The sequence below is a fragment of the Phalacrocorax aristotelis genome, chromosome 6 (assembly GCF_949628215.1).
Source record: "Phalacrocorax aristotelis chromosome 6, bGulAri2.1, whole genome shotgun sequence".
Taxonomy (NCBI): domain Eukaryota; kingdom Metazoa; phylum Chordata; class Aves; order Suliformes; family Phalacrocoracidae; genus Phalacrocorax; species Phalacrocorax aristotelis.
In genome coordinates, this window is record NC_134281.1 from 25,006,374 (window position 1) to 25,034,283 (window position 27,910).

At 38.9% G+C, this 27,910-nt stretch overlaps 1 protein-coding gene and 1 long non-coding RNA gene across 2 annotated transcripts in view; both read left to right on the forward strand.

Annotated features, from left to right (window-relative positions):
• The first annotated feature begins 12,043 nt into the window (after positions 1-12,043).
• The window catches only part of IQSEC1 (IQ motif and Sec7 domain ArfGEF 1), a 196,832-nt gene continuing 180,965 nt past the window's right edge, over positions 12,044-27,910 (forward strand). The window contains exon 1 of the mRNA XM_075096697.1: positions 12,044-12,252. Coding sequence (XP_074952798.1) covers positions 12,230-12,252 — 23 coding nt within the window. The 5' untranslated portion in view covers positions 12,044-12,229. The remainder of the gene's footprint in view (positions 12,253-27,910) is intronic.
• LOC142058821 (uncharacterized) lies at positions 20,414-27,541 on the forward strand. The gene is made up of 2 exons (XR_012661124.1): positions 20,414-20,601; positions 27,161-27,541. It is a non-coding gene; the product is annotated as an uncharacterized LOC142058821 (long non-coding RNA).

The following is a 27,910-nucleotide window of genomic DNA, read 5'->3' on the forward strand; positions in this document are numbered from 1 at the left end:
GGGAGCTGGCAGAGGAGCTTGCCAAGTCACTCTCCATCATTTGTCAGCAGTCCTGGTCAACCGGGGAGGTCCCAGATGACTGCAAACTAGCAAATGTGACGCCCCTCTACAAGAAGGGTTGGAAGGAGGATCCAGGGAACTACAGGCCTGTCTGCCTGACCTTGGTGCCGGGAAAGTTCATGGAATAGATCATCTTGAATGCTATTACACAGCACGTGCGGGACACCCAGGGGATCAGGCTCAGCAAGCGTGGTTTTATGAAAGGGAGGTCATGCCTCACTAACCAGGTCTCCTTCTATGATAAGGTGACCTGCTTAGTGGGTGATGGGAAGGCTGTGGACATTGTTTGCTTGGACTTCAGTAAGACCTTTGACACTGTCTCCCACATCATTCCCCTGGAGAAGCTGGCTGCTCACGGCTTGGACGAGTACACTCTGTGCTGGGTTAAAAACTGGCTGGATGGCCAAGCCCAGAGAGTGGTGGTAAATGGAGTCAAATCCAGTTGGTGGCCAGTCACGAGTGGTGTTCCCCAGAGCACAGTGTTGGGGCTGGTCCTGTTCAATATCTTCATCAATGATCTGGATGAGGGGATTGAGGGCACCCTCAGTAAGTTTGCAGGTGACACCAAGATGGGTGGAAGTGTTGATGTGCTTGAAGGTAGGAAGGCCCTACAGAGGGACCTGGACAGGCTGGATCAATGGGCCGAGGCCAGTTGTATGAGGTTTAACAAGGCCAAGTGCCAGGTCCTGCACTTTGGTCACAACAACCCCATGCAATGCTGCAGGCTTGGGGAGGAGTGGCTGGAAAGCTGCCTGGCGGTGAAGGACCCCTGGGGGTGTTGGTTGACAGATGGCTGAACATGAGCCAGCAGCGTGCTCAGGTGGCCAAGAAGGCCAATGGCATCCTGGCTTGTATCAGGAACAGTGTGGCCAGCAGGACTATGGAGGTGATAGTGCCCCGTACTTGGCACTGGTGAGGCTGCACCTTGAGTACTGTAAAATATTGAAGTTTGCAATTCATGCAAAAATTGCTTGGGAATGCTTTGTTTCTTTTTCAAAGGAATAATTTTAGCTGGAATGCACAGCTGTGAAAAGACTAGGGATGTCTAGTATGTCTTTAAGTTTTTTCTTGTCCTGAGAATTCTCACTAAGAGTAATAATTCTAATTATGGGCAGTGAGGTAGAGTTTAACTCTGATATTTGGAAGAGAATCTGTTCTTGCTGAAAAATCAGACAAGTCCTCAGCTGATGTAGTACTTCTTGCAATGTGTTTCAAGAATATATTTATAACATAAAAAGATGGATGGGGGAAGCTGAAAAGAATTAGTGACATGTGGCTGAAGTTGTGGGATGATATGATCAGGTTTTAAAAAAATGTCACCAAGCCATTCTAATTCTTCACAGTTCAAAACGTATTTTCAGCACTGGAAATAAGTCATCTCCTATGTTATCTAAGTGCTGTCCTGGTCATGTGGTCCAAAGGCGGTGGAGTTGTTTCAAGCTGTTCATATAATTTTACATATAAAATTCAGTAAACCTAACATTAATCTCATATTCTATGTTCTGTGAGCAATCAAGTCTGTAGGATGGTATGAAATGCTGTTAATGGAATTTTAGTGGTTTAATTTTGCCAAATAATTTTTTTCACTAATTTGTCACATAAATATTTACTGCAGGGTAGTCCTTAGCTATTAAAAATTATTACTCAAAAGTTTTGATTTTTCTGCCAGAGACCATCAACTTTCTGATAATTAAATGTAATAATAATATTTAATAATAATAATTATGATGTTAAAAGATTTCTTAAACTTAGGATACCAAAACAAACAAAACAAAAAACCACTTCAGAAACAACAGTGCTACTTAGTGGCTTAAATGGGTATCGCTTAGAGGGTTGTAAAGTACTGGTTGTGACTTTGTATTTGATGTTAAGTGTGGCTATCTGAAAACAGTTCTCTTCAGCTGCTAGAAGAGGATAACTGATAATTATTTAAAATAACAATGTTACCTTGAATAAACTGGCTGCAGGGTCTCACAGGAAGACTAATAAAATTTGTACCTTTTGTTCAGGGTACGTACGTTTAAATATAAAAGCAATAGCTGGTAACAGATTGAAGTACTGCATATCTGTATATGTATTTCTTCATCACAAATTTTTGCCAATGCAGTTGGATTACATGAAAACTTGGAAGGCAATTTGCTAATTGATTGGATCTGTTGTCAACAGCACCATAGTAACATTTCTATAGATCTCACTTCTGAAAAGAAAAATGAAATGTTCTAATGAAAAATATGTTGACAAAGAGTTATTTTAGCGGGGTGGGTAGTCACTGAGATTTTTAAGGTTTTGTAATTTTTTTATATGTCTTTTGCTTTGTAGTTCAAGCATCACTATTTGTTACAAGTGGATAGAGGCAGCACTGATGCTGTTAACTGCAGGTCTTCTGACACGTTTCTGGCTAATTAGTATTTTGCAGATCCTCTTGCTTTTCAGCAGGTATCATCCTATGTCACGAAAAACCTTGAGCTGGAAATATATGTACTAGACTGTAGCTTCTGGAGTGAGTAAAGTTAAACTTTCTTACCTTGTCAAGGATTATGCCTTGCCCTAGGTATTTCAGAGAAAATAGTTACTGTAACAGGCCATACGCACACCCTGATTGATAAAGCAACCCAACCAATATGGTCTGCTGAGCCTATTGTAAAGCAAGTGCTTTAAGTGGGGTCTTAAGCAGACACAAAAATGTGTCACCCACTCTGCCTGCTAGTGTGCTAGTGGGTGCTGGTGACATGGAGGCATGTACCCTCTCAACCTGAGAACCGTGCTGCTGCCAACCTTTAGCCACTGTCCTTGGCATGGTCAAATGTCATAAGAGAAAATAATGTTTCTGCTGCATTTTGTGGAAAGAAAAGTTCTACTCTGCCAACGTTGTATCTGAGGAGAGGATATTACTGATTTACCTGGCTTTTTCCACAGTGCACTAGTTCTTTTGCACTTAATTGTTTGCTATGGTGAAAGAAATGGAATCATATAATTAAAATTAAAATGTATCCAATGTATGTATGTGCACAGGAAAAACCAGGTATTGAACATATTCGCATATCTCTGCTTTTCTTTACAAGCTAAGAAGCGTGAAATCCTTGGAAATGTAAGCAGAAAAAAAAAATGCAGCAAATGACAGATAAAATGTTCTTCCTAATCCTTTGTTGGTATACTAAGTGCCTAGAGAACTTGATGGTTTAATACTTAAACTTAAAATAGGCTCATTTGTTTACTGAGAGTTCAGATTACTTTCAAGAGAACATGATCGTTTTTCCAGAGTCACATGCAGTGCAAAGGAGTTTGAATAGTTTGCACATCAAGGAACCGGGCAAGACTGGCACAAGATAGAGATTCCAACAAGGGGCCAGAGAATAAGGGTATTGAGAGCAACTTAACATGTGTATATGTGTCTGTAGTCAAATAAGGCAGTCTTAAATAGTTTGGTTAAGGTAATCAATTTAATACAAAGTATTTTAAGTGGAATGTATGTGTTAGGACTGACTGAAGGCTTGCAAAACTATTTTCATTTGGGTGGGATAGACTTTTCTTTTTTGTAGGCTTCCTTTTAAAAGAGGTTGTTTTGCATAGTGGGAGGACGTATAAGTAGTTTAGAGACTTGCTTTAGCAGAGTTCTTAAGCATAACTTGAAAGGAAGCAGTTTCTTGACTCAGGGCTTAAGTTGCTTAGCAGAAAACAAAGGATGCTTTTAATAGTTGTATCAGTGTACAAACAGAAAAAGAATTTATTGTGAGTGATAACATACAGATTTTCCCACAACTCTATTCTGTTGCCAGTAATGGTTAATACTTGAAGGTTTTTTGTGATGAGAACCAGTAAATTAATTCAGCAGCTACTGAACTGATGTTCAGTAGCCTGTCAGCTTGACCTCAGTACCAGGGAAGGTATGGAGCCGCTCATGTTGAGTGAGCTTACCAAGCATGTGCAGGACAACCAGGGGATCAGGCCCAGTCAGCATGGCTTCATGAAAGGCAGGTCCTGCCTGACCAACCTGATCTCCTTCTATGACAGGGTGACCCGCATAGTGGATAAGCAAAAGGCTGTAGATGTTATCTACCTGGACCTTAGTGAACTCTTTGATACTGTCTCCCACAGTATCCTCCTAGAGAAGCTGGCAGCTCATGGCTTGGACGGGTGTACTCTTTGCTGGGTAAAACACTGGCTGGATGCCTGAGCCCAGAGAGGGTGGTAAATGGAGTCAAATCCAGTTGGTGGCCAGTCATGAGTGGTGTTCCCCAGAGCTCAGTGTTGGGGCCGGTCCTGTTCAATATCTTCATCAATGATCTGGATGAGGGGATTGAGTGCACCCTCAGTAAGTTTGCAGGTGACACCAAGATGGGTGGAAGTGTTGATGTGCTTGAAGGTAGGAAGGCCCTACAGAGGGACCTGGACAGGCTGGATCAATGGGCCGAGGCCAGTTGTATGAGGTTTAACAAGGCCAAGTGCCAGGTCCTGCACTTTGGTCACAACAACCCCATGCAATGCTGCAGGCTTGGGGAGGAGTGGCTGGAAAGCTGCCTGGCGGTGAAGGACCCCTGGGGGTGTTGGTTGACAGATGGCTGAACATGAGCCAGCAGTGTGCTCAGGTGGCCAAGAAGGCCAATGGCATCCTGGCTTGTATCAGGAATAGTGTGGCCAGCAGGAGTAGGGAAGTGATCATGCCCCTGTACTCGGCACTGGTGAGGCCGTACTTCGAATACTGTGTTCAGTTTTGGGCCTCTCAGTACAAGAAGGACGTAGAGGTGCTGGAGTGTGTCCAGAGAAGGGCAACGAAGCTGGTGAAGGGTCTGGAGAGCAGGTCTTATGAGGAGAGGTTGAGGGAGCTGGGGTTGTTTAGCCTTGAGAAGAGGAGGCTGAGGGGAGACCTTATTGCTCTCTACAACTCCCTGAAAGGAGGTTGTAGGGAGGTGGGGTTTGGTTTCTTCTTCCAGGTCATTAGCGATAGGATGAGAGGAAACGGCTTCAAGCCGCAGCAGGGGAGGTTTAGATTGGATATTAGGAAAAATGTCTTCACTGAAAGAGTGGTCAGGCATTGGAACAGGCTGCCCAGGGAGGTGGTTGAGTCTCTATCCCTGGAGGTATTTAAAAGACATGTGGGCGTGGCACTTCGGGGGATGGTTTAAGAGACCTGGTGGTGTTGGGTTGACGGTTGGACTTGATGATCCTAGAGGTCTTTTCCAACCTTAATGATTCTATGATTCTTTGATTTAGCTGAGAATTCATTTTGGTGAAGAGCAAGGACTTTCCAGGGAAGCCGATGACAGAAGAGAGCCTGCTGGGATTTAGTGCATATTAATTTCTGAAAGAGGGAGACGGTATTTGGGGCAAAAGGGAGTTATTCTGGTGAAATGATAGAAACAAATTTAATTTCTGTAAGAAACAGACAAGCCTGGAGAAATTAAGTAAACTATTGAAATGAACAGTATGTAGTATGGAAGAGTTACATTGGTGCAGTGGGGAAGAAGAGGCTGCTTGGGTTTGCTCTTTAAAGTGGAGATCATTTTGACTGTTTGGTATAAAGTACCTTTTACTATCCTCTGAAGCAGAGCAGCAAATACTAGCAGGGAAAAGTATTAGATTAAATAACTGCTTCTAACTATATTAAGGGTAAATGGAGGGTGTGTAAGATAGAATAGGTAAATGCATCAGTATCTGTATATAAAGCTCAGAACATACAGGGATAAAATTAGTATTGCAAAGGAAACTCAACACAAGCAAATCTGTATCAACTAACCAGTGACAACCAAGCTGAAAATTAGAAGCAGCTTCCTATGAAAGTTTTGGGGCATCCTACTAAAATAAATAGTAGGGAAAAAGAATTCAGAGGCTTCAGAATAGAGCTACGTACATTAATGAAAAATATTTCAAAATGTTATTGAAAATTAAAATACTGTACTCTGACCTGACAAATTTTTGGCAGTTCTTTTACAAATATTTATTTTTGCTTTAAGCTTGCATATTTTATCACTGCGATAATAGTCAGCTAATGTTTCACAGAGGTGTACCACGTGCCTATGGGAAAACGAAATGCAGCGTTTTAACCTTTCCTCAATATCCCAAGAACCACATCATCCCTATCATAGCTAGGCTTTTTTCCACTGTTACTTTGGGAACCTATTTTGTATAATAAACGTACAAGCACACAGTGAAATAAGCAATATATAATTGCATTATTGTGGTGAGTCGGCCTTGACCAGCGGCTGGAGGCACCACCAGCCTCCCGGAGGGGCTGATGTGGGGCTGCTGTAGAGGTGGTCGGAACTGAACCGAACCTGGCTGGGATGTGGCAGCCCCAGGCTCTCCTCACAGGGAACCCTGCTGCCTGGGGAAGTGTCAGAAGAGACGTGGAATGTTGGAAAGGGATGTGGTGGCTGACCTGGGTCAGCAGCCAAGTACCCACCTTCCTTTTGCTCACTCTCCTCCTCCTTCCTCACTGATCGATGGTATATGGAGCCCTTGACCTCCATGCCCAGCACTGGGTTTTGGCTGCTGGGGTGATTCCTGTGGTTGAGGGGCAGGTGCCCATCTCATCCATGGCATCCTCAGATGTAGTTTGGGTCCCTTTCTCAACCAGGCTCCTCTGGCACTGAACAGAGGCTCGATAGGCACAGGATAAGCACCGAATTTTCATTGTTCAGTTTCAGGTTGTAGAGTGAATATGTGGGGGGTTTTAGCCAGTAATGAATATTTTTCCTGTATAAATAATAATTATGATCTCTCTGATTACTCGTTGCTTATATAAACAGCACAGTGGTCAGCTTTGTCCCCCACCCCCATATGTGGGGGTAACTCTGTTGCCAAGCCACTTAGTACTTAATTTTTTAAAGACAGACGTAGAAAATATCACCTTTTTCTTCTTAAGTTCATAGCAATAAACTTTAATAAAGTATGTAGCATATGGCAGGGCCAGGTAGGTTAAGCCTTCTTTCCAATACCAACGAAGCAGGAGTAGGCCAGAAAGAGATGAGCGGTTCACATCTCGCAGTCAATGATCAGCTGGTACATAATGCTGTCAACCATTCCTAAGTGCATAGTGGACTGTACTCTCACACTATTAACTACTGGAGTAAGTGCTAAAGTGGTCAATTCCATACCAGTGCTGACACTCAGTACATCATATGGAGCGGAGTGATTTGACACACAGATAAATTGCGACTGCTGAGCCTTCCTGCTGCTGGGGAGTTCCATCACAACCCCCTGTTTTAGCATTTCCAAGGATGTTGACGCTTGTTGGCACTGAACTTTGTCCAGATGAAAATGTGTGTAGTCTGTAAGTGTTCTTTTAAAGCCATAGAAATATTTCTTGACAGTGATATTTAGATAATGTCCCAGATGTCCAAAACTACTAATTAGTCTCACAATTATGAACTCACTTTTTGGGCAGTGATAATGAGGCAAGTAGAATAATGTCTCAAACTGTTTAATCCATGGAGATGAAATTTTTATTAAAAAAATTGGGTGATGTTTGAAACAAAAGGTCAGAGTTTGATATTAAATATGATTGTAAAGCAAACAAAGCTGATCATGATAATAGTGCACAACACAGCTGCTCCTAATCATGCTAGTGAGATTAAAATGGGGTTTTAAAGGCTTTGTTTGGATAGTTATTCTTTTCATATTTGGAGTGCACTTGTTTGTTTATGTGCTTGAGGAGATAGGTTGAGACCTCATGGAGGCAGGGTGAAGGGTGTGTGTCCTTTGTGACTTCACTTGTAACTTCAACCACAAGCCTGGTTTGCTCTGGTTTTCTAGAATGAATAAATAGCTGAGCATGAGAATAAAATAAATGGTAACAAATGGCTTTGCCTAGTAGTATATCCCAAAACATTCAAGATAAATTCAGGCCTTCATTTAAATTCAATGAATTTAAATTTAAATTCATTTAAATTCAGGCCTTCATTTAAAACAAGCCAGCAAGTAGTGATTTTTGGTTTGTGAATGTCATCAGGTGTATGAATTGCATACGTACTCAGCTGGTGTATGAATTGCATACGTACATATGCATGTGTATATAAGTTGTGGTGAACCTGTGGAAGCTATCCTATATGATAATGTTTGATACTGCTCCGGTGGTCTTTTTATTCCTTGCAGTAACGGAAGGAACAGAAATCTCGGCAAAGAAAAATGGTTTTTGGGAACAGATAGGACTTTTGTAGGACTCTGTAGAACTGAACGCTTATGGTGACAAGCTGACCCTACTGAAGCCCATGGGAGTTCTTCCCAATCACTTCAGTGGGATCAGAGTCTTTGTATTTAATACTTTTAAATTGCAAACTCATTAGGATAAGGTTTTGGGCATCTTATATCTAGGTCTTTTCACATAGTGGCATTGAGTAACATACTGTACAAGTATCTTGCTGAGTAGGCTTTGTAATGCTAGGGAAAAGTGCAACCCTGGTGTACCCAGTTCTGTCCTACTTACTATATTTTTCATATAAAGGAAAGCCTTTCTTCTAAGTTAAAAGCTAAGGCTAAATAGCCTGTGCAGTTACAAACTTTTCACTTTGTAGTATTCAATCAGTTGTAAAATGTTTTAATTCATTCTGCTAAGATACAAATGTGGGCAGACTATTCTGTGCTTACTCATCAGGCCAACTTCATATTGTTTTAAGGGAGAACTGAGGAAGACAGTGAACTAAAGACCCGTTGGCTCAAACAGCAGCTCGAGCACATGCTTACCATAAACTATGCAAGTTATTCTGTTTGTCTTGAATAAAACAGTAAGAGCTCAGATTAGTTTAGAGCCACATAGTTGTGTTTTCAGTTATTGTTATATCTGGACACATCAAAACAAAAACTAGGACCAAGCTGAAAACTTGTACCAAACACATGAAAAAGTGCTATGCACTATAAAAACTTCATGACTATTATCCCATCTAAAATTAAAGTTTCAGTGACACTCATTACAGAATAGGGAGGAATAGCTTTTAAATTACTAATGCATCTTCCATATATGAAGAAACAACTGCAAGCTGAGCTACTGCTTTTGGATACGCTTGATACTAGAACTCTTGTAGGAAACCTGAGTGAATGAGCAGCAGGCATCAGCCCTGCACCTGTGTGTTTACGGAATTCAGTATGCATGCAGCAGCTGAGAGTCTTCCTGTAGCATTAGCATTGCTGGAATCCAAACAATGCACCTTGTGCAATTTGCTTTTGCTTATTGATTTGACTTTGGGGCTTTGTCTTCCTATCCCTCAAAACTGGGCTTTTGGAAAAAAAAGAAAGCTTAAATGGTTAACTGTTTCATAGGTCTCAGATTGTTACCTGACCAGAGTGTTTCCTTCTTGATCTGGAGTGATTATCATCCAGAGAGCACCTTTATGAATACCTCTAAAAATTACTCTTCACTTCTCAGTCTGTGCACTGCACTGCCAGACATCTGCAGAAACTGGATTTAAAAACAGAAGAATCAGGCACTAAGCTGACAAGACTGTATATTCTCTGCCTCATAGACCAGTGACAATTGAGCTGCTTGACTTTACAATAGGTTGGAAAGCTGTTCTGTGGGACTCTTTATGGAACGGTTTTATTTTCTTAGCAGGCATTTATCTGTGGGATGTATTGATGGCTATTAGAGGGTTTTGGCTGTGATGTGCAATTTCACAATACCCAAGCACCTTTAAAAATGGTACTATTTCTTCAGTGCCTTGTATTTGCTATCTGCTAAAATTGTGGCAGTATTTGAATAATGAAATAGCTTCTGTGGTGCAAGTGAAGATATGTTTACCTTGTCTTCAGTGCAATAGAAAACCCACTTGTCTTAGGTCTGTATTTCTCTGAATTATCTTGATCTGTGGAAACTTACAAAGTTTCCAGATACCAAGTATCTTGCAGTGTTGTATATGTGTGTTTCAAGGTATGGATGCTTCAGATCAGGTGTTCGTTGTGGCAATGGGGTTATTTTGCTAAGGTGCCTGATCCATGCCGTGAGCTGAAGTTATAGGATCAAGCTCACAGTGAAGGTTTTGTGACCTATATGAACAAAGCTATTTAGGAATTGTCACATTAGGCCAGATTCTGTGTAGTTCACTCTTTCTGCTGCGTGGCTGGGTGCCACATCAAGTGTATGTTTAGACAGCTGTAGCTTTCTTAAAAAGAATACTGGTTAAGTACTCATTGATGAAGTATCCAGGCATTATAGTCCGATTTTGTGGGGGAATGGAGAATTTCAGGGTTTTTCTCTCCCCATTAGCTATGGTGATATAGCAGTGCAATAGGAAACATGGTAACATGACTCTAGGGTTGTGGCTACCCTGAAAATTCTACAAATTATAATAAATTTTACTTTTGTCATGATGGGAGGTTAAGCTGAATAGGTAAACCTAAGTGCACGTCTGCTAGATAAAATTCTTATATTGGCTTTGAGTGTAGCAGGAATTTGTGTGGCAGATAAACAGGGGCGAATGGGAGGTTGTAAAGTTAACTGATCAGCTTTAGGCAGATGACTGACCAAAAGGGAGCACCTTAGGGTTTTTTGATACAAAAGATAGTATTTTGCAAATCAGTTCAGACCAAAGATCATCAGAATAACTCCTGCCTTACCATCTTTTTTTTTTTGGAAAATTACATAATTTAGCAGCATCTTTGACAGTTCATGCTTGTGGTTAGCCTGGGGATCTTCACAGGTAATGCATAAGTAGCGTTTGGCTGACCACCTGCTCGCTCTTATTCTGGAAATATTACAACTGACCATGAAATGGCTATGAACTGATCACTTGACCATGGCAGATGAGCTGCCCTCATCAGTGTGTTCTGGTATATATTTAACTTAATGACCATCTGCTCACGTTATTATATTGATAAATGAAGCGAGGGAGGAAGCTTGGCTGTCTTGATAATGTGAGGCCTGAGTGCTGAGCATTGGAACAGGGCAAGAAGCAGGTAAAGGGAGGAAAAATGGAAATTTTTTTGCTGTGGTTTTTTTTGGGTTTTCTGGGTTTGGGGGTTTGTGGTTTTTTTTTGCATTGGTGTGTTCTATTGTTGTGTGTGTGGGTTTTTTTTGTTTGTTTATTTTTTTTTCCAAAAGACCACTGTGGGCAGGAATAAAATAAAAGCAAGTTTAGGTGACTCATATGGTCATTTCCCTGGAGGTAGAGACTGTTAGTGCACAAGCATGATGCTGCTGAAATATTTACACCACTGATGGAGCTGTAAAGGGGAGAGATGAGAGGGCAGTAGTTTGTAGAGCTGTGAAACTTCTCACTCTGCTATTGCTATTAATGATGACAAGTCTTTTGAGGAAACTTTGAAGGGGAAGGGTAATATTTAAGTAGGAGCTGTTCAGTAACTTTTTTGCATAGAAAAACTGTCTCCCCATTTAATAGGGTATACCTGGAGATTTAAACAAGAAGCTAATTCTATAAAATATTCAGCAACTATCTTTGTTAGCTAAACTGGGAAGTTCACAAATTCCCAACCTGGATCAGCTCAAAGGAACAGCCTGAGTTGGTTATTCATTTTGTAATTTTCACATGAGAAATATACAGAAGAACATTCTCTTGAGCAAGAGCTTAATCTCTTACTTTGGTTCCTATTTCTCCTAGCTGCTGATTAGCTGTGCTGTCTTATCAGTTTATGTCATAGTACGTGACTATAAATTGACTTTGCAGTGAAGAGGGAATACGGTTCGTCTTCACAGATGCTGCTGTTACCATGGAGATAAAAGGACCAATGGCCTTTTCTTGGTTTGGACTGTACTACAGTGTTCATACAGAGATGGTGCATTTGAAAATGCAACATTTGGTGCTTTTATATTTAAGTCTAAATATCGAATGAGAAAGCATATTGTTCTTTCTCGGTGATGAAGTTTAATAATAAATACAGATTTGGGACTACTTCTGGAAGCAGAAAGCAAACCCACCAGGAATGTGAGAACAGCGTGGCTGGCTTATGCTTGTTAAACCTCCTCTCTGGGAAAAACCTTTTGGCTTTGCAAAATATAACCCTGTAGAGCCTTTGGGTTTATCTGATGCAGTGTTTGATGCTGGTTACATCACCAGCTTGCTTATTTGTGATGTTCCACCGTGGCTGATCTTGAATGAGCATGCAAAAGACGTGAATGTGATTTTTTTGTTTTTGTTTTGTTGTTGTTTTCTCAAGAAAGAGCTTTTCTACCTCAGGTTGCGTGAAAGAAAATATAAATACCAAATCCACAACACACTCAAGGATGGCTTGCAGAAGGTGTTATTTGTGAGTACCTTTTCCTTCTTCATCTGTCATCACGTCTCTGATATCTGTGTTGAGGATTCCAGAAGTGGGAGTAGTGATCAGTTTATTGTTTGGTAGGTTTCTTTCCACGAACCATTTTTAAGGTGTTACCTTTTGGCAGATGAACGATCTGTATAATAGAAGTGCATAGATGGTGATTGATTTATGCACATGGGTATTAAAAAAATTAACCTAATAAAGTGAATAAGCCTACGTTCAGCAGTGAAAAAAAATAACAAACATCCCCCCACCACCACTCTGCATACAAGCAGCAATGCAGGATGCTAGGGATTCTATGATGAGTCAAGAATCTCTCTTCCATTTTGTTTGAATGCTTTGTCATATTAAAGTGTAATCTGTCTTCTAAATACATATATACTAATATAATTATATGGACTGCAATATTAAGCAATATAATATCAATAAGGCAAAATATTACTGTAGTTTTGTTGTAATTTTATGTATGCTGCTCAAAACCTTAAGGTGCATTAATTGCTTATTATTTACTTGAACAGTTTCTCAAACATTAGTCAGCAAAGCATGAGTTTAATACTTAGTTCATTTAATGCAGTGCTGCAGCAGCTCTTCGCATGAGTTGTCACGTTCGGCAGAAGAGCTAAATGCTTATCCACTTGTAGCCAGAGGAAGGACAACGCTAAAGTTTGCACCCTGTTTGTGGTGTCGGCATCAGGGTATAAATGGAAGCCACACTGGGTGGTTTTGTTCAGCTGAATTCTAGTGGTTCCGCATGACCCTTACTATGAGCTTGCTCTTAAACCGTACTGCAATGTTGTTCTACTTCAGGGAAAAAGGAATGCAAAACACATGAGTGTGCAGTTACGTTGTCCTCTACCACCCACCCTCGCTGCCATCAGTAGTTCATTTCCATCCAGTGTTTTGAAATGGCTGTACCTGCTATTTGCATTTCTGAACTCTGGTTAAAGATCCTCTCCCTTTAGGGTTAAATTTAGGTTTGCCAGAGGGGAATCATACATTACAGATGACCATTGCATCTGCTTAGCCTTTTTCGGTTATTTTAGTTGTGCCTATGAGAGTCCTAGTTTGAGTAAATCATCTTCATGTTCAGTAGCACCGTCCACACGCAGGCCTAATAAGTTCAAACATTCAAGAATGAACTACTCTAAATGAATATTGAAAGAGTATTGGAAATCTGTTCTTAAGTTTTCTTTAGCCTTTTGTTTTACAGTGATGGTATGAATGGTTAAGTTGAAATGTTTTAAGATCAGAATAAACTTGGAACTGTACATAGGAAGTTGAAATAAGAAAAGTCAACTTGGAAAACAGGTTGTAGCCTTCCAGGTGTACGTGGATCAGCTTTAAATATAATGCTGTATGTTTATACAAGGGAGAAGTAGTAATGTTTGTGTTAGACTCCATTTTAATTTGAGTTCTGGGGTTTGGGGGTTTTGTAGCTCAGCAGGGGACATAATTTCTTCTAGTGCTTATCGTGTGGTGTTAAAGAATATTTAATCTCTGTAGGTTACTATCTTTAACAGTTATCTTGCAGTCTTATTTATAGAACCATCTTGTACAGTATTTTCCTCTGTTACTGCTTACATGTTTGGTATCTTTTACCTACCTCAGCATATTACTGTAGAAAACAAGATATAAACTATGACTTTTCTTATAATTCTGTATTTTAACTCCTGATTAAGAAAGCTGCTGCTGATAGTTGAAAAGGAGGAAAATGTAAGCCTGGGGGCTTTTTTAGAATTAACTCTCAGAATATACATATATACAAAATTCTCATGTTCTTCAAAATTAATCTGTTCTGAATACTGAAAATGTATATTAAACAGTTAAATACACCAGCTCTTCAATGCATGAGTAAGTTTTGAGATGAAAACTTAAATGCTATAAATCTGTCCATGTTCTAATAATATATATGCTCAGGACTCTTGCCTTTTAAAAAAAGTATATTTTTTTTACATCTTAAAAAATAAAATGTAAAAAACCTAGATTGTTGCTCTTCTAAAAAAAAAAGCTAAGCAATGTCTAACTACTAGGATTAACAAAAACATTTTTTCAGATGCTGCACTGAGTAGAACATATGTCATTGTACCATTGTTTTAAGTAATAAGATTTGCCTTGCCATAAATCTCTTATCCTATATCTGTGTAATTTCATTCTTTGTACATTACTGTTTTTCCTCTTTCATGAGGTTCAAATCCAATATGTATAGATGTTGCTATTTAGATTTGGTTTTACTATATTATTGCTTTGTGAAATTATAAATGTGGCTGTGTTTTGTAATGTGAGTTGTAGTTTCTTGAGAATTTCTGGGACCTAATTTAATTATGTGGGAAATACAGAAAAGATGCAGTGAATCTATCGATTTTCTGATTTAATCTAAAAGATTTTTCCTTCTGTCATACGCAGCTTCATGTCTCTTTGCTCTTCTCTTTTTCTGCTTTTGGACTGTGTGGGTTTTTTCTACATATTTTGGAAGTGACTGGTAAGCACAAATGATAGAAGTGCATATTATATGCTCTGTAAATTATTATATATCACCCTTCAGAATAAATGGTTTTCTAGTAAGACTTAAAAAGGAAATAAATGTTTCTAATTTTAAGTGCCTACCGATTAACAATATTAATTAAATTCACCCTAGTTACAGCTAACCCAGTATTAGAGGTTGCCTACAAACTGTGCATTGGCTAGGATGCAAAAGAATCACTTCTTGCCTATTTATGTATGCTAGTACTTCATTTTCATCAAACCCAAAAAAGTCTACAATAATTATTTTTAAAATAATTATCTATAATGTTAATGAGCATTGTGTTCTAGGATGGGTCAAAAATAACTGATGTTCCTGGTTCAGTATGCTCTGATGGTACTGTTTTTATTCTCCCAAGAGATGATAATTATTTTAAGGACCTTTTGATGGAGGAGGGGTCAATGTTGTCTTGTTACCTTCCTGTGATTTGGTGTCCAAGAAGCTGTGTACAGAAAGCCACCTTGTTGAAAGGAAATTATAGTAATAAAGGTATTAGTTGTAGTCTTCTATAGTGTGTGACCATCTCTGTCAAGTATATGTGAACTCTAAGATATTTTATATATGCAACCATAAAAGCAATAACAGCATTTATTTTTGTATAATTGCCATTCAAAAAAGTGTGTAGGGAAAAGACTGTCATTAATAGGAACACTGAAAATACATAGTATTTGCTATATGCCACCACAGCCTCCCCTTGACATACTTGGCTAGAGACTGCTGGACATAAAGTGGGATGAATCAAATAAAAAAATAATTTAAAAATTTTTTTCAGTGCTACTTCAAAAGCCAAAAATCATACTGTCCTGCATATTTTGGGTGAAGATCTGACTAGCACAAGGAATGTGTTTGTCAGAACAGTAGGAATTTGCAAATGTGAATGGATCGCATCTTAGTGGACATGTCCACAGACAACAACATTCAAACTTGGATTATGAGGAGATGATATGATTTGCCATATAAAGCTATCTGTTGTTTTCTCTGCTGGGGTGAGTTTCCAAAAAGCAAGTTGTCTTGTGGGCTCAGCCAGTGTGTTGCTTCTGAAAGCCTTTTGAACATGTTAATGAACATGTTATTAAGCAAGCTTTTAGCTGGGGTCGACATGAGTCTGTGTGATAGTGACTTTTATTGTTCATTACCTATTTGGAGATCAGTTTGATTCTATTTCAAATTTTCTTAGTCATTACAGAAGTGGTTAGATTTATTAAACAAGAAAAGGACAGACTTTACTAGTTTTTAACTATAGTGTTTTCTAATCTTAGCTATAGCCATAACTCTGGATTGAACTGGGAAAGAAAATTTTCAACTTGTAAAATAATGTTATTCATCAGCATAAAATACTGAGAAATGGAAGTATTCCTTTTACTAACTTGTAGGCATGAATACAATCAAACAATTGTTAGGTACCTTGGATGACGTTAAAGTGAATTGGCTTATATTGGGGATGATCTTGTCTGCCACTTCTGCTATTTACAAGCTAGTTTTAAAAAGGATATGTGTTAGCTAGCACCAGGTATACAGAGTGCCTGAGGCAGTATAGGGGTCTGCGCTGGTATGAATTTTTCATAGTGCTTGCATGTACTCCTTGGAACACAGCACCTCATGGAAGAATGTACCAGAAGAAAAGGAAGATTACTGGCAGATGGAGGGGAACAGATTGTTATTTCATACAAAGAGGAGGAATAGTGTATGAAGTAATATGGCTGTATAAAAACGCAGAAAAGATGAACGAGCGTACCTAGTAGACTGTCATCAGCCACATCATGAACTTTATAGGAAGGCAAGATTACTTCCAGGCTGTGATCCTGTACTAATACACTTTTACTAAGCATCCATGAGACAACAGTGTCTGTCTCATCTGTCTGAAAGCTGATAATCTTGTTAGGAAGAAGTTCTAAGACAGCGATGATTTAATAAATGTTGTCAACCCACTCACAGATTTACACAGGAAAATTAACACAGTGGCAAAATAAAAAAGGGTTGGATAACATATCCTGTACTAAATACTGTGTGCTATTTAGAGTTAGGAGGACAAGCTTTCTCCATGCTCTCACCATTTTGCTGGATGGATGTGGTTCTTGCTACAGCTGGTAGCACAGCAGCACGGCCCTGTTGCCAGGAGCAGCAGGATGGTTACCAGCCTACTAAGAGGACATTTTGAAAACACTAAGAGGATAGCCTGTTAAAGCAAAAGTAATTCCAAATTAGTAGCCTGGTATTCTGTTCTCCCAGGTTGTTTTAAAAACAGTTTAGAGAAAAATGTCTACTGAGTTTTGGGGGCTTGTTGGTGATTGTAAAAGAAAATGAAAAAAAAAAAAAAAGTTGTAGATTTGTGATGATCAATAATCTGCTTCTTTTTATTTGTACATCTAGCAAGACTCTAGCACTGAAAGAATAAACAGAATGATCACTTCTGTATGATGGATATGAATGTGTTGTTAAAATGAGCGGTTCCTAGTGGCAAACATAGTGGAATTTATACAGAAGTGACAGGAACAGTTAAAAGTACTTTGAATCTGCATACTTACTTCATAGCTGGATTTTTCTCATTATGTTGGTATTGTGAGGGAAATGTAATGTCAAGATGTGATTAGATCTGGTTCTGTTTTTACTGTTTGACTAGTGTGTTCTCAAAAGAACTTTCTTTAAAAATTGATAAGTGGTTACCTGTCCATGAGTACTTGGGAGAGCTGGAAGAAACTTGGCCTGGAAGTAGGAAATTGTAAAGCTTCCGTGTCCACTGGGATGTTGTGGTAATGTTTCAGAAACTGAAATTACCAGAAGCATTAATCAATTTAGTCATTTGTCATGTGTCAGTGCTGAAGTAGCTGTGCTTTATAACCTTACATCAGCTTTTGAAGACCACAGATTAGAGATGTAGAAACTAAATTTAAGGGCCAAATATCTATGATACTGTGAACAGGGGAAGTGATTACTTCTCCAAATAATTCAAATATTTTTTCATCTGATATCTTGAGTTACAACTTAGCAAATCAGTTCTGTTTTGAATGCAAATTTGTGTTGAAGGCTGCTTGAAAAAAATCTAGCAATATAGTAAAAAAACAAAAAAAAGGCATTTGAATCTTGAACTTTCTGATATGTTCCAGAGGAGTGCATGAACGGAAGTACTGTTTTAGCAGGTGATTGAAGGAAAAAAATGCCATGTACAGATCATAGATTGCACCAGAAGAAGGTATATTTGCTTTGACTAATTTGCTATGACAGAGGCGGTAGAGCCTGAGCCTCATCTTTTTGTCAGGCTGGTTGGGCACCAGTCAATGGGATCTAGAGGAACCAAAACACTGAGTCAAGATATCCCTGAAGCCTAAAATTTGGAGCAGTCTAATCCTCACGTTTGCTGCTGTAACTAGCTGGACAGAGAGCCTGTCTTTGAATGCTCTAAGAAATGGCTGAAATTTGGCATCTGAGACGTTCTTGTTGGAAAACAACAATGATATGTGGTAACTTCATTACAAGCCTGCAGCTGAACACTGTCATCTATTTTATCTACTCCACACCTACCTATGACACACAGAGTGCCAGTGTAGTTACTGCTTGACAAACCTTTGGCACTTCTTATTTAGTATCAAGTTGACTGGACTTTTGTAGCAGAAATATTCTGCTACACCTTCAAAAGGAAACTCAAAGCAGTTGAGCTTGTAACCAGTCTTGTGCAATAGGTGAGTATTAACCTTAACTGCAGATGAGCAAGCTGAGATTATAGGGAGAACTTTCCTCTTCATTATTTTGATTTTTGGGGGCGAGGGACCTAGGGAAATTGGAGTAGGACAGATTTATGAAGCCTTGTGGACAGATTCTTTTTGGAATAGCCAGGAGCAAGCTCTGTTCAAAATGCTTTGTTGAGCAGAACTGAAGCCAGTGTCTTTCATATGTTTGCTGGTTTATTCTCTGAAGAAAGAGGTGCTATTGATGAGAAGAGATTTGTATGGAAAAAAATGGTGGTGGGAAGGGGATTTGGGACACCCTCATACTAATTTCCTCCTTTTGCTTCTACTGAAAAAAATTAGGTATTCATAAATCAGGAAGCGGCGATTTCGTCAGTGTGATCAGTTTCCCTACCCAATGTGAGCCGATCGTGCAATGCACACTTATAATGTACTACCTTGGTTCTGTGAATTGTGTGGAGTAACCTGTGTGAAAACAATGTTTTCTTGTCAGAAAATACAGCTTCTGCGTGCTTTAATTGCTTTTATCATGGTCTGTCAATGTCTTCAGTAACATTGTCCATCTTTCTTTAGAATTGTTCTAGTCATCTTTCCAAGTGGTTTGAAGGTGCCACCAATTTGTAACTGTGCACTACGAGGCATTAGCAGGGTATGTCCCATGATGGCAATCTGCCTCATGACTGAATTGTGTTGCACTTCTGTTTCCAAAAGCTCAGATACTTTATAGGAGTTACCATCAGTTGCTATCTTTAAACCGAAAATCCAACTCATCTTGGCCGTGCAGTTGCTGACACACTGTTGGCAACAGAAATCAGAGCAAACTGACCTTGCTTTTGGTGCTTTTTCTTAAGGATTGGTAACTGACTCCTTTCTGAACAAAGACTGACTTTTTGCTTAACCACTCTGTTTGATCTTATAAGAGAGTGATCTCACAAGATTCACTTTAAGCCTCAGGGATGCAGAAAAATAAAAATCGATCTTCTGAAACATTTGTCAAGATGCCAAGCAAAAGATGAGGGGAGGAAAAAAGGTGTGTGTGTGTGTACACATTACATGCATTCTCTATTAAGTGTCAGTTTGGATGCTTACAAGTTAAATGAGGATTCTCAATTTAATGGATACTTCTTCCACGTGTGCACACTCTAAGAGCTAGGAAATACTGATTAATTTTTTCTATGATTTCCTAGAAGAATGCTGTGTCTTAAGAAATTTGATCAGGTAGTTTTATCATGGAGGACTTACTGTGCTAAACCTTGTTCAATTTTTCCTGGCACAAACATCAAAGATGCTGAGAAGTGTACTGTGTGTTGCTTAAAGATTTTCTAAGCTTTACTTCAGATGCAATATCTTGTCTTGTTTTGCAACTCTTCTGTGTTTTCAATGAAAAAATACAAACATAATGAACTGGGGCGCAGAATATCTTTTTGCGTTGCAAAGCTTTTTTATTTTTCCATGCCTTGAAAAAATGACAGCAATTAAATTAGTATTGGACATTTCAGAATGTTGTTTAAAACGTGGGTGAAACTTAGATTCTTTCAAATTTATAAGTGGCATATTGCAGTGTGTTTATAACTGCTGGGCCTGAAGAAAGCTTATGTCCATATTCATTGCATTATTCCTCCTCATGTTTAAGCACTGTGTTTGTAATTCCATTAACAAAGAAACAGCTTGACTGGTGCAGAGTAACGTGCAAGTCTGAAGCTCCATTTCCATAGGAATTTTAACCCTCAGTGTTTAGCTTTTGCCGCTGTTCCGCGTGGCAAGGCAAAACCCAAAGTCTTAAATTGGCGTTTTATCTTAATCTTGCAAAAAAACTTTGATTCTTCATTGCAACAATTCATCACTGTCATTCCTGATGTGTACATTTAAACCATGGGGCTATTTCCCTCTTTATTTCTTGGGATTCAGAATTGACAGATGTACATCAAATTTCATTCAAAGTTTTAATGCATTTCAGATATACCTATTAGCACCTGCTTTTCCCTAAAAAGCCCCTTTCTAAACACTTGGTGTTTTGACTCTGTGTTTTTCCTTGTGTCGTAGGTCTTTAAATACTCTGCACCAGTTTTGCTGTCCAGCTCCATTGTACCATACCCAGCTAGCTGTCCCTGCCACACACTCAGAGTACAGGTAAGAGTAGATATGGTCCACCCACTATTTATTTTTGAAGAGAGATCTAATGTTACATTTTGACATAAGAAAGGTATAGTGGTTTAGGTTTTAAAAGAAAAAAAAAAAAGTATTAGAAAAACATATGAAACACTTCTTAGATCTCATAGGACAGTTCTATTCATTTCTCTCAGGCACTCTTGAATTATACGGTAAAATGAGTTTCATGTGCTTTAAGAGGCACATCCCCCTAGACTCTGAAAGTTAGGAAGAAGCTAGTTGTAGATTTAGTTCTCACATAACAAATACATAAACGTTTCAATATCATTTATGTAGGATATTGATGTTGTGCCGGCAACACTTCTTTTTTTTTCTTTTTTTTATAACTCCTGAATATTTCGTGACAGTGTGTGAGGTAAGCCATGTATTGTGGCACTCTCAAGGTTAAAATCACGGACCTGCAAAAGGCTCAGCACTGCCTTTTGATTTGAATTGAAGTAAGGGTTTTTTTTGAAGAGATGCAGGCCCTAGATGCCAAGCAGATTCTGCCCTGAATATATCAAAAATACATGTTTTCCAGCTAATAATGCTTTATTTCACACAGATGTCTTTATTGTGTGTTTTCCAAGTTCTCTTTGATCAAATATGGAGAGTAGTAATTACCCACCTTACTATCATTGTCAGTGCCAGTCTTTAAAGTAATCTTATAGAAGCATCAAAGGACAGTTAATCTAAATAATTAGAAATGTGAAAACTGTTAAGAAATTGTGCATGCCATGAAAAAATTGTCTTATTTACTTTTACAATTAGTGATTAACTTAGTGATAATTGCCAGCTCATGAATAATATTAATATCAAAATATTGGAAGTCTGGTGCTGAAAAATCAAATCACTTTGCACTGGTAATAAGGAAAGACAAAAACAAACAATGAATCCTAAATCTGTAAATGCATAAACATATTTCTGATTTGAATATTTCATCTCTTAGTTATCTCTAACCTTGCATGTTTGGATTCATCCTGTTGTTTTACATTGCAGCATCTGTTTGTATGTTTGGGTTTTTTTTCTCCCATCAGAGCTCTCAGTCTTATTGGGTGGTAGGGAAACCATAGTGAAGTTGTAAGGCAACTTAGTAGTTCTGCAGTGAGGAGCAGGGCCTGAACACTATTAGATTCCCCACTTGCTTTTTAATGAGGCTTTTATTTTCCTTTGTCCTTAGTTTATAATGCTTTATTTCAAGTACTTGTTAGAGATCTTCCTATAGGGATGTTGATGGGAAAACCAGTTGTTTCTTGAATGTTTCACTATCTTGCTCCACGTAAGTTAGTATTTTTCTTGGTAGTATTTCTTCTGGAATTAAAACTTCCAGCAGCATGACTTTGTGCTTTAAAAATCCTAAACTTCTCTAGCTTTTTTTTTGTCTCTGTCTTTGTGCAGTAAAAAAATAAATGCCCTAAGTGTGGCTGGGATCTGTAAAGCATGTACAATTTTTAGAGTACTAATGCATAAAACAACATACAGATTTGTATAATGGCCAAACCTATGCCATAAGACCTTCAGCTTTTGTTTAAAGATCAGGGTGTGCGAAGGCAGTCATCGTTGACTTCGTTTGCTCTCGAGGAAGTTTAGTTCTCAAACTCTCTGACTGTGTGTACGTATACAACAGTAACTCAAGTAGAATCAGTGGAGATCTGGGAACACCCAACAACCCATAGTAGTGTTTCCCTTATTCACCTAATGGTAATGGGTCAATCACTGGATGCCAGGAAACTTAATGTGCTCTATGTCTCACCTCCTTTCCTGGCTAACCAGCCTAGGCCTACCAGCAGCACGTGAACTGTGATAACCTTTTTTTATTATGAGTTATTAGATAAGGGAGTTCAAGGATTAGGCATGTCCTTGTTCTCCTCACACCTCTTTCCCCCAGCCCAATGCATAAGTTACCTGGGTGTAAGATGAGCTGTTGATAAGATGTTCATGAGCCAGCAGAGTGTGCCTGTGGCAAAGGCAGCTGACCACATACAGGCCTGTACGAGCAAGAGTAGCCAGCGAGCTGAGGGAGGCATTTCCTCCCTTCTGCCACCACTTGTGAAGTCTCTTCTGGAGTGTCTGGCATTTTGAAAGACATCAGGATACTGCAGCAAGTCCAGCAAAGGGCCACCAAGGTGTCTGGGGGCCAGAGCATCTGACAAGTGAGAAGAGGCTGAGAGAACGTGAGCTGCTCAGCCTAGAGAAGAGTCTCAGGGCTGGTGCTGTCTTTGACTCCTTAACAGGAGAGTACAGAAAAGGTGCAGCCAGCCTCTTCTAGGAGGGGATAGGACAAGAGGCAACAAAAGTAGGTTGTAGTAAGAAAAATTCCAGTTAGATACACGGTGGAGGAGAGAGGGTAATTTCACCATAAGCATGGTTAAACACTGGAAGAGGAGAGGAGGTGTGGTATCTCTCTTCAGCAATGCTTAGTTCAGCCAGACACAGCCCTGAGCAACTTCATATAGTTGGCCAGGCACTGAGCAAGGGACTGGACTAAAGATACCTCCAGAAGTCCCTTCTAACACAAACTACCCGGTGTTCTTGAAGCATGCTGATCTTGGGAAGGGAAAAAGAGCTGCAAGTTTGTTCTGTAGACTTTAGTTTCAAGTTATACAGTGATGCTTAATGCTGTCCTAGGTAGTATCCTACACACAAACGTGGTGGTATGTTAAGAGCTGGACTGTTAGTCTTCCTCATGTCAGGAATTTGCTCAATTTACCCATGAGTTAAATTTCTGAAACTGTTGTATCCAAACTGATTGTTACAATTTGCCATCACTATAACTGTAATCTCTTAGTCAAGTACAAATTATGCACCTGTTTTTCTAAATGACCTGTATATGGGAATCCTATTGCTGTGAATGAAAATCAGCTACTATAACACTAACAGGATTGGACTTTAAATTTCCACATACGTTTAATAGTATTAAATTTAGCTTTTAGTCTTCCCATTTATAAATTTATAAATAGAAGTCATTAGAAACAAAGCAGAAATGGATGCTTCATTCTAACTTCAGCTTTTAGGCTTTATTTAAAGAATACACAGCGGGATTAATTTTGTGGCCCAGAATTAAAAATTAAATTTGCTCTGAAAGAAGCAATTAATGAATGCACAACAGTGAAATCTGGAGCATCTCTGATTTGCTGTTAGGTAATTGCTGGATGTTTTATTCACTCCAGCAGTTTTATTTCTAGTCAAGACGATCTTTGGCATCTGTTTTGAATTGTTAATAGGGAGATAATGCATTTTTAATAACTGCAGCTACTGCAGTAATCTCTTGCTTGTTCATTTTACAATGTCCAAAATAGACAGAAATAATACAACATATCTGGCATTCTCCTATTGTAAGAAAAGTCTTAGGAAGCTTAAGCATAAAATGTACTTCCAGCTAGTTATTTGTCTGTGTTCTATTTAGCCCATATTCCTCCTGTCTTTGCTCTTTTTATTTTTGTTTGAAAGTAATAATTAAAAAAAAGTAATAAGGATACTAGTAATGTCTGTAGATTGGTTTCTTTGACTCCCTTTCCCTCTGCCTCCCAAAGTAGAGTCTTAAAAACAACGTACTCAACTTTGAAGCTGCAAATTCCATGAGGTGCTCTGTATTTGTTAGTGGTCATTTGAATAGAGGTTTTGTCTGGTGTGAAAGGCAAAATAAAGGAGACGGTGATATGCCCTGGAGAGTCTTCCAAAAGGGCCTCGATCCATAGTCTTGTGTTTTAGTTACTGAGCCTTTTGATTGATATGGCCTTTGTTATCTCAGTGGCCTTGCAGCTAGAATGTGTGCAAAGCAAAGCCCAGAGATATAATGGCACTCAGAAAAAGTAAATTTAATCATCTGTTTCTTGTTTGAAGAACAGTCTGTTCCCAGCATTTTCTGAACACATCTTCTCTGTAAACAGACTTCAGTTTGTACTTCAGCCTATCTGTATAGGTGCTAGATATAACATACACACACTTTTGTGCACCTGATAGTTGTTGACTGGGAGTATATCACTTAAAACTTCAAGTTACTCAGCTGTTTACACTACTCCTGAACATGCAGGGTTCATTTAGCCTGAGGATAGCTCACCAGGCCACCCCTGGAGAAAGCTTCCTACTCTGCTGAAATTAGGCAGGTTTTTTGTTTTCTTATTTTTTTAATGTCCTGTAGCCCTAATACTACTGTAGCTGTCAGCTATTCAGGTGTTTGTGTGATGAGTGTTACAGCAGAAATGGCTGTAGAAATGGTTCCACGCAGAAAGATATAATGTAGGGGATTGTCCGTGCTTGGGAATTTAAATTTATTCATATCTGTATTCTTTGTATGGATATGTAATAGACTGATACATGCAACTACAAATGTGGACAGATTTGCTTATGACTAATATCTAAACATCTTTTCATCTGATGTGTTTGTTTATAATTATGATTTCCATGTTCTGATTTGCATGAAATGTTGGCTGGCAGTCATTTCTTTCTCCATCCACTTTACCTTCCATCCTTCTAAAATTAGATGCCCTCATGTCCAAAGACCATTTTCAAAAACCTGAAGCTAGAGATTTTTCTTTTCTTTTTTTTTTTTCCCCAGTGATACCTGTGAAAGCAAAAAGATAATGCAAAGGATGTTATAGTACCAAAGAAATCCCATCATTTTCTTGCAGTCTCTACCTGCTTAATGTTTAATCAGCACCTCTGGGAGGTAAAAACATTATTCTGAAAATACTGTACTTATGTGAAATTTTAATGTGGAATTTTTGTTTCATCAGGTAATGTTGGCTTACATACAACAAACCACTGTATGGAAGATGATAGAAGGATTGATTGCTATTTCTTTTTGTCTGAGCCACTGGTAGGCATTGTAGCTATTTTGTTACCAGAACTGGTCAACAGAGAAGCTTAACATACAATGATGTCTAGCTGACAGATGCTTCTAGATTGTATTAGAGTGGTTTGGTTTTTTTGTAAGTTTTTTGAAAGAGCACGGTGGGAATTCTTGCACACTAGGCACAGTCAGGGAAAACTGGGAATTTTTTGCTTAGATTCCTGAAAGTGAGAAATATCTATTTACAGATAAATTTGGTTCTTTGCAACTCTCGGTTTACTTTTTCCACTGATGAGCACTGTACTGTTTCCCAGGCTTAGACTCATAGCAAATATTTTGCATCTTTCATACAAGCATCTATAAAGACATCCCACACTATACAGCAGACAACTCAGTCCTGTGGTAGTTACCCAGTCAATGATTAGTCACAGGTGAAGATGTAGCTGCAGGAGCTGTACTTCAAAATCCTTTGTACTATTGATATGACTGTTTATTTCAAATTTTCTCTGAAGAAAAAGGTTTAATAGGAATCTTAATTCTAACTGAATACGGATTGCCTAGCTATATAACTAGCACATTTAAGCACTTCAGCCTCTCTAGAATATGCAGAGATTTTAAAGCTTGACTGTTTGTTTTTTTCAAATTGAGCAAAGGAGTGAAAGCAACATATTTCAGACCAGCCAGCTTATTGCATCAAAGGTGCAATATGCAGATGAACAAAGCAAAACAGATCAAAATTCTGACCAAATCATATACTCTGTGCTAAGTATGAGGTTCGATGATTCTATAAGGCGTCTGAGTTCAAACCCTATGGCAAAGGAAAGCTGGCATAATTATAGTAGTAATTGTAATTTTCCACAAAATGCCTGTGTGATCTAGTGATGAGAAAGTGGTGAATTATGTTCATACACAGCAAGCTGTCTGAAAACAATCAGGAGTTGGCAGAATATCATGGAATTTACTATTTACTTTTGGATTTTCTTGTTTTCCTTCCTTCATTGTGTTCCTTTCCATCCTCCTCCTTTAGCTTGTTGTTTGGTTTAAAGGAAATGGCCACTCATGGTTGTGTTACTGATAAAGAAGTGACCTCGTACAAGCTTCCTGCTAAGCCAGCATCCCTTCCTCCACCCGCCATAAAGCACATTATAGCATTACAGATGTAGGTATTCCAAACTGCTTCCTTCATAGCCTTTGTGCCTTCTGGTTTGTAGCACCATTCATGATGCTGGCAACTCTGGATGGAAACAGAGTTCTTCCTTCTACTTTAAAAGAAGGTGGGGGGAGAAGTAAAGTCCAGAGATGTTAATCATCAATATTTCTGTATGTTAATCACCAGCAGAAGGGGAATGCATCTGTTCTGCATTTTCAGTGGAATATGGGCAGTGAAAATACCCGTGGAAAGTTTCTTTTAAAGATGTTAAAATTAAAGGAGCTATGGCCACAGTAGGCTGGGTAATTAATGTAATTTATCTTACAGGAAAACCAGAAATTGCCCTTTCAAAACAACTTTTGCCCCAGAGTTTAACTCGTAAGTGTTGGCCTAGGCCCATTTGGCTGTTCTTCATTGTGTTGAACGTCCTGTGTCTGAAATTGAAATGGGTTGATCGGATGGTACTTACAAACAAGTTATGCTATTTGTGGATTTAAAAACAAAACCAGAAAAAAATCTCAAGCTTAATTTTCCTAATGCTGTTCCCTGTGATTCTGTTCCTGTCTTTTTCTTTCTTGCCCCCCCCTCTTCCTTGGCAGGGAAGATAATGTTCTGCACCAGTTCTGCTGTCCACCTTCCGGGTCTAGTAGTCCATCTTCAAGATAACAGAGATGCTTGGGGTCGCTAACCGTGCAGTCAGTGCTACATCTGTATAGTCCATCTCTCCTCTCCTCTCTTACTGGTGTGTATGGGACTGACACTTGCATGGATGCCATAGGATTCTGATTCATGTCAAGTTTGAGTTATTCAGAATGCCACAGCCATAAATTTTTGCTATCAATGCTTGGTAATCTCATCTCCATGCTTTTCTACAACTCTCTTCCTTGTGTCCAGTGTTTAAAACACATGCAAACTGTAAACAAATACATCAAATGCATAGTTTATTTTGAACTAAAATAAACAGTACCATAAGTCTTTAAGTGTACTGTGAGTTTTGTTACTGTATGTACGTGGTCATGTTGTATGAAGGGTACAAACTGAGCTGATTTCTTCTCCTCCCAATGTTGAGGATATGCGGTGGGAGGGGAGCTGTTTCTTATCTGTGTTAGGTTGTTTTTACTGCTAACAGTCCTAGAAATTTGTTTCAAGGTTGGGCAAATATCATATGACACTTAATGAATGTTACTATATAGAGATTAACCATTCTTTGCTTTTCAATTATTCTAAGGAACCAGCACATCTATGTTGATACAGCAGATACTATAGCTATGAGTGATTACATTTCAAAGCGTCTTTGAGGTCTGTCTTCTAATTTTGTTTGCCTGTGTTTCTGAAGGTCTCGTATTAAG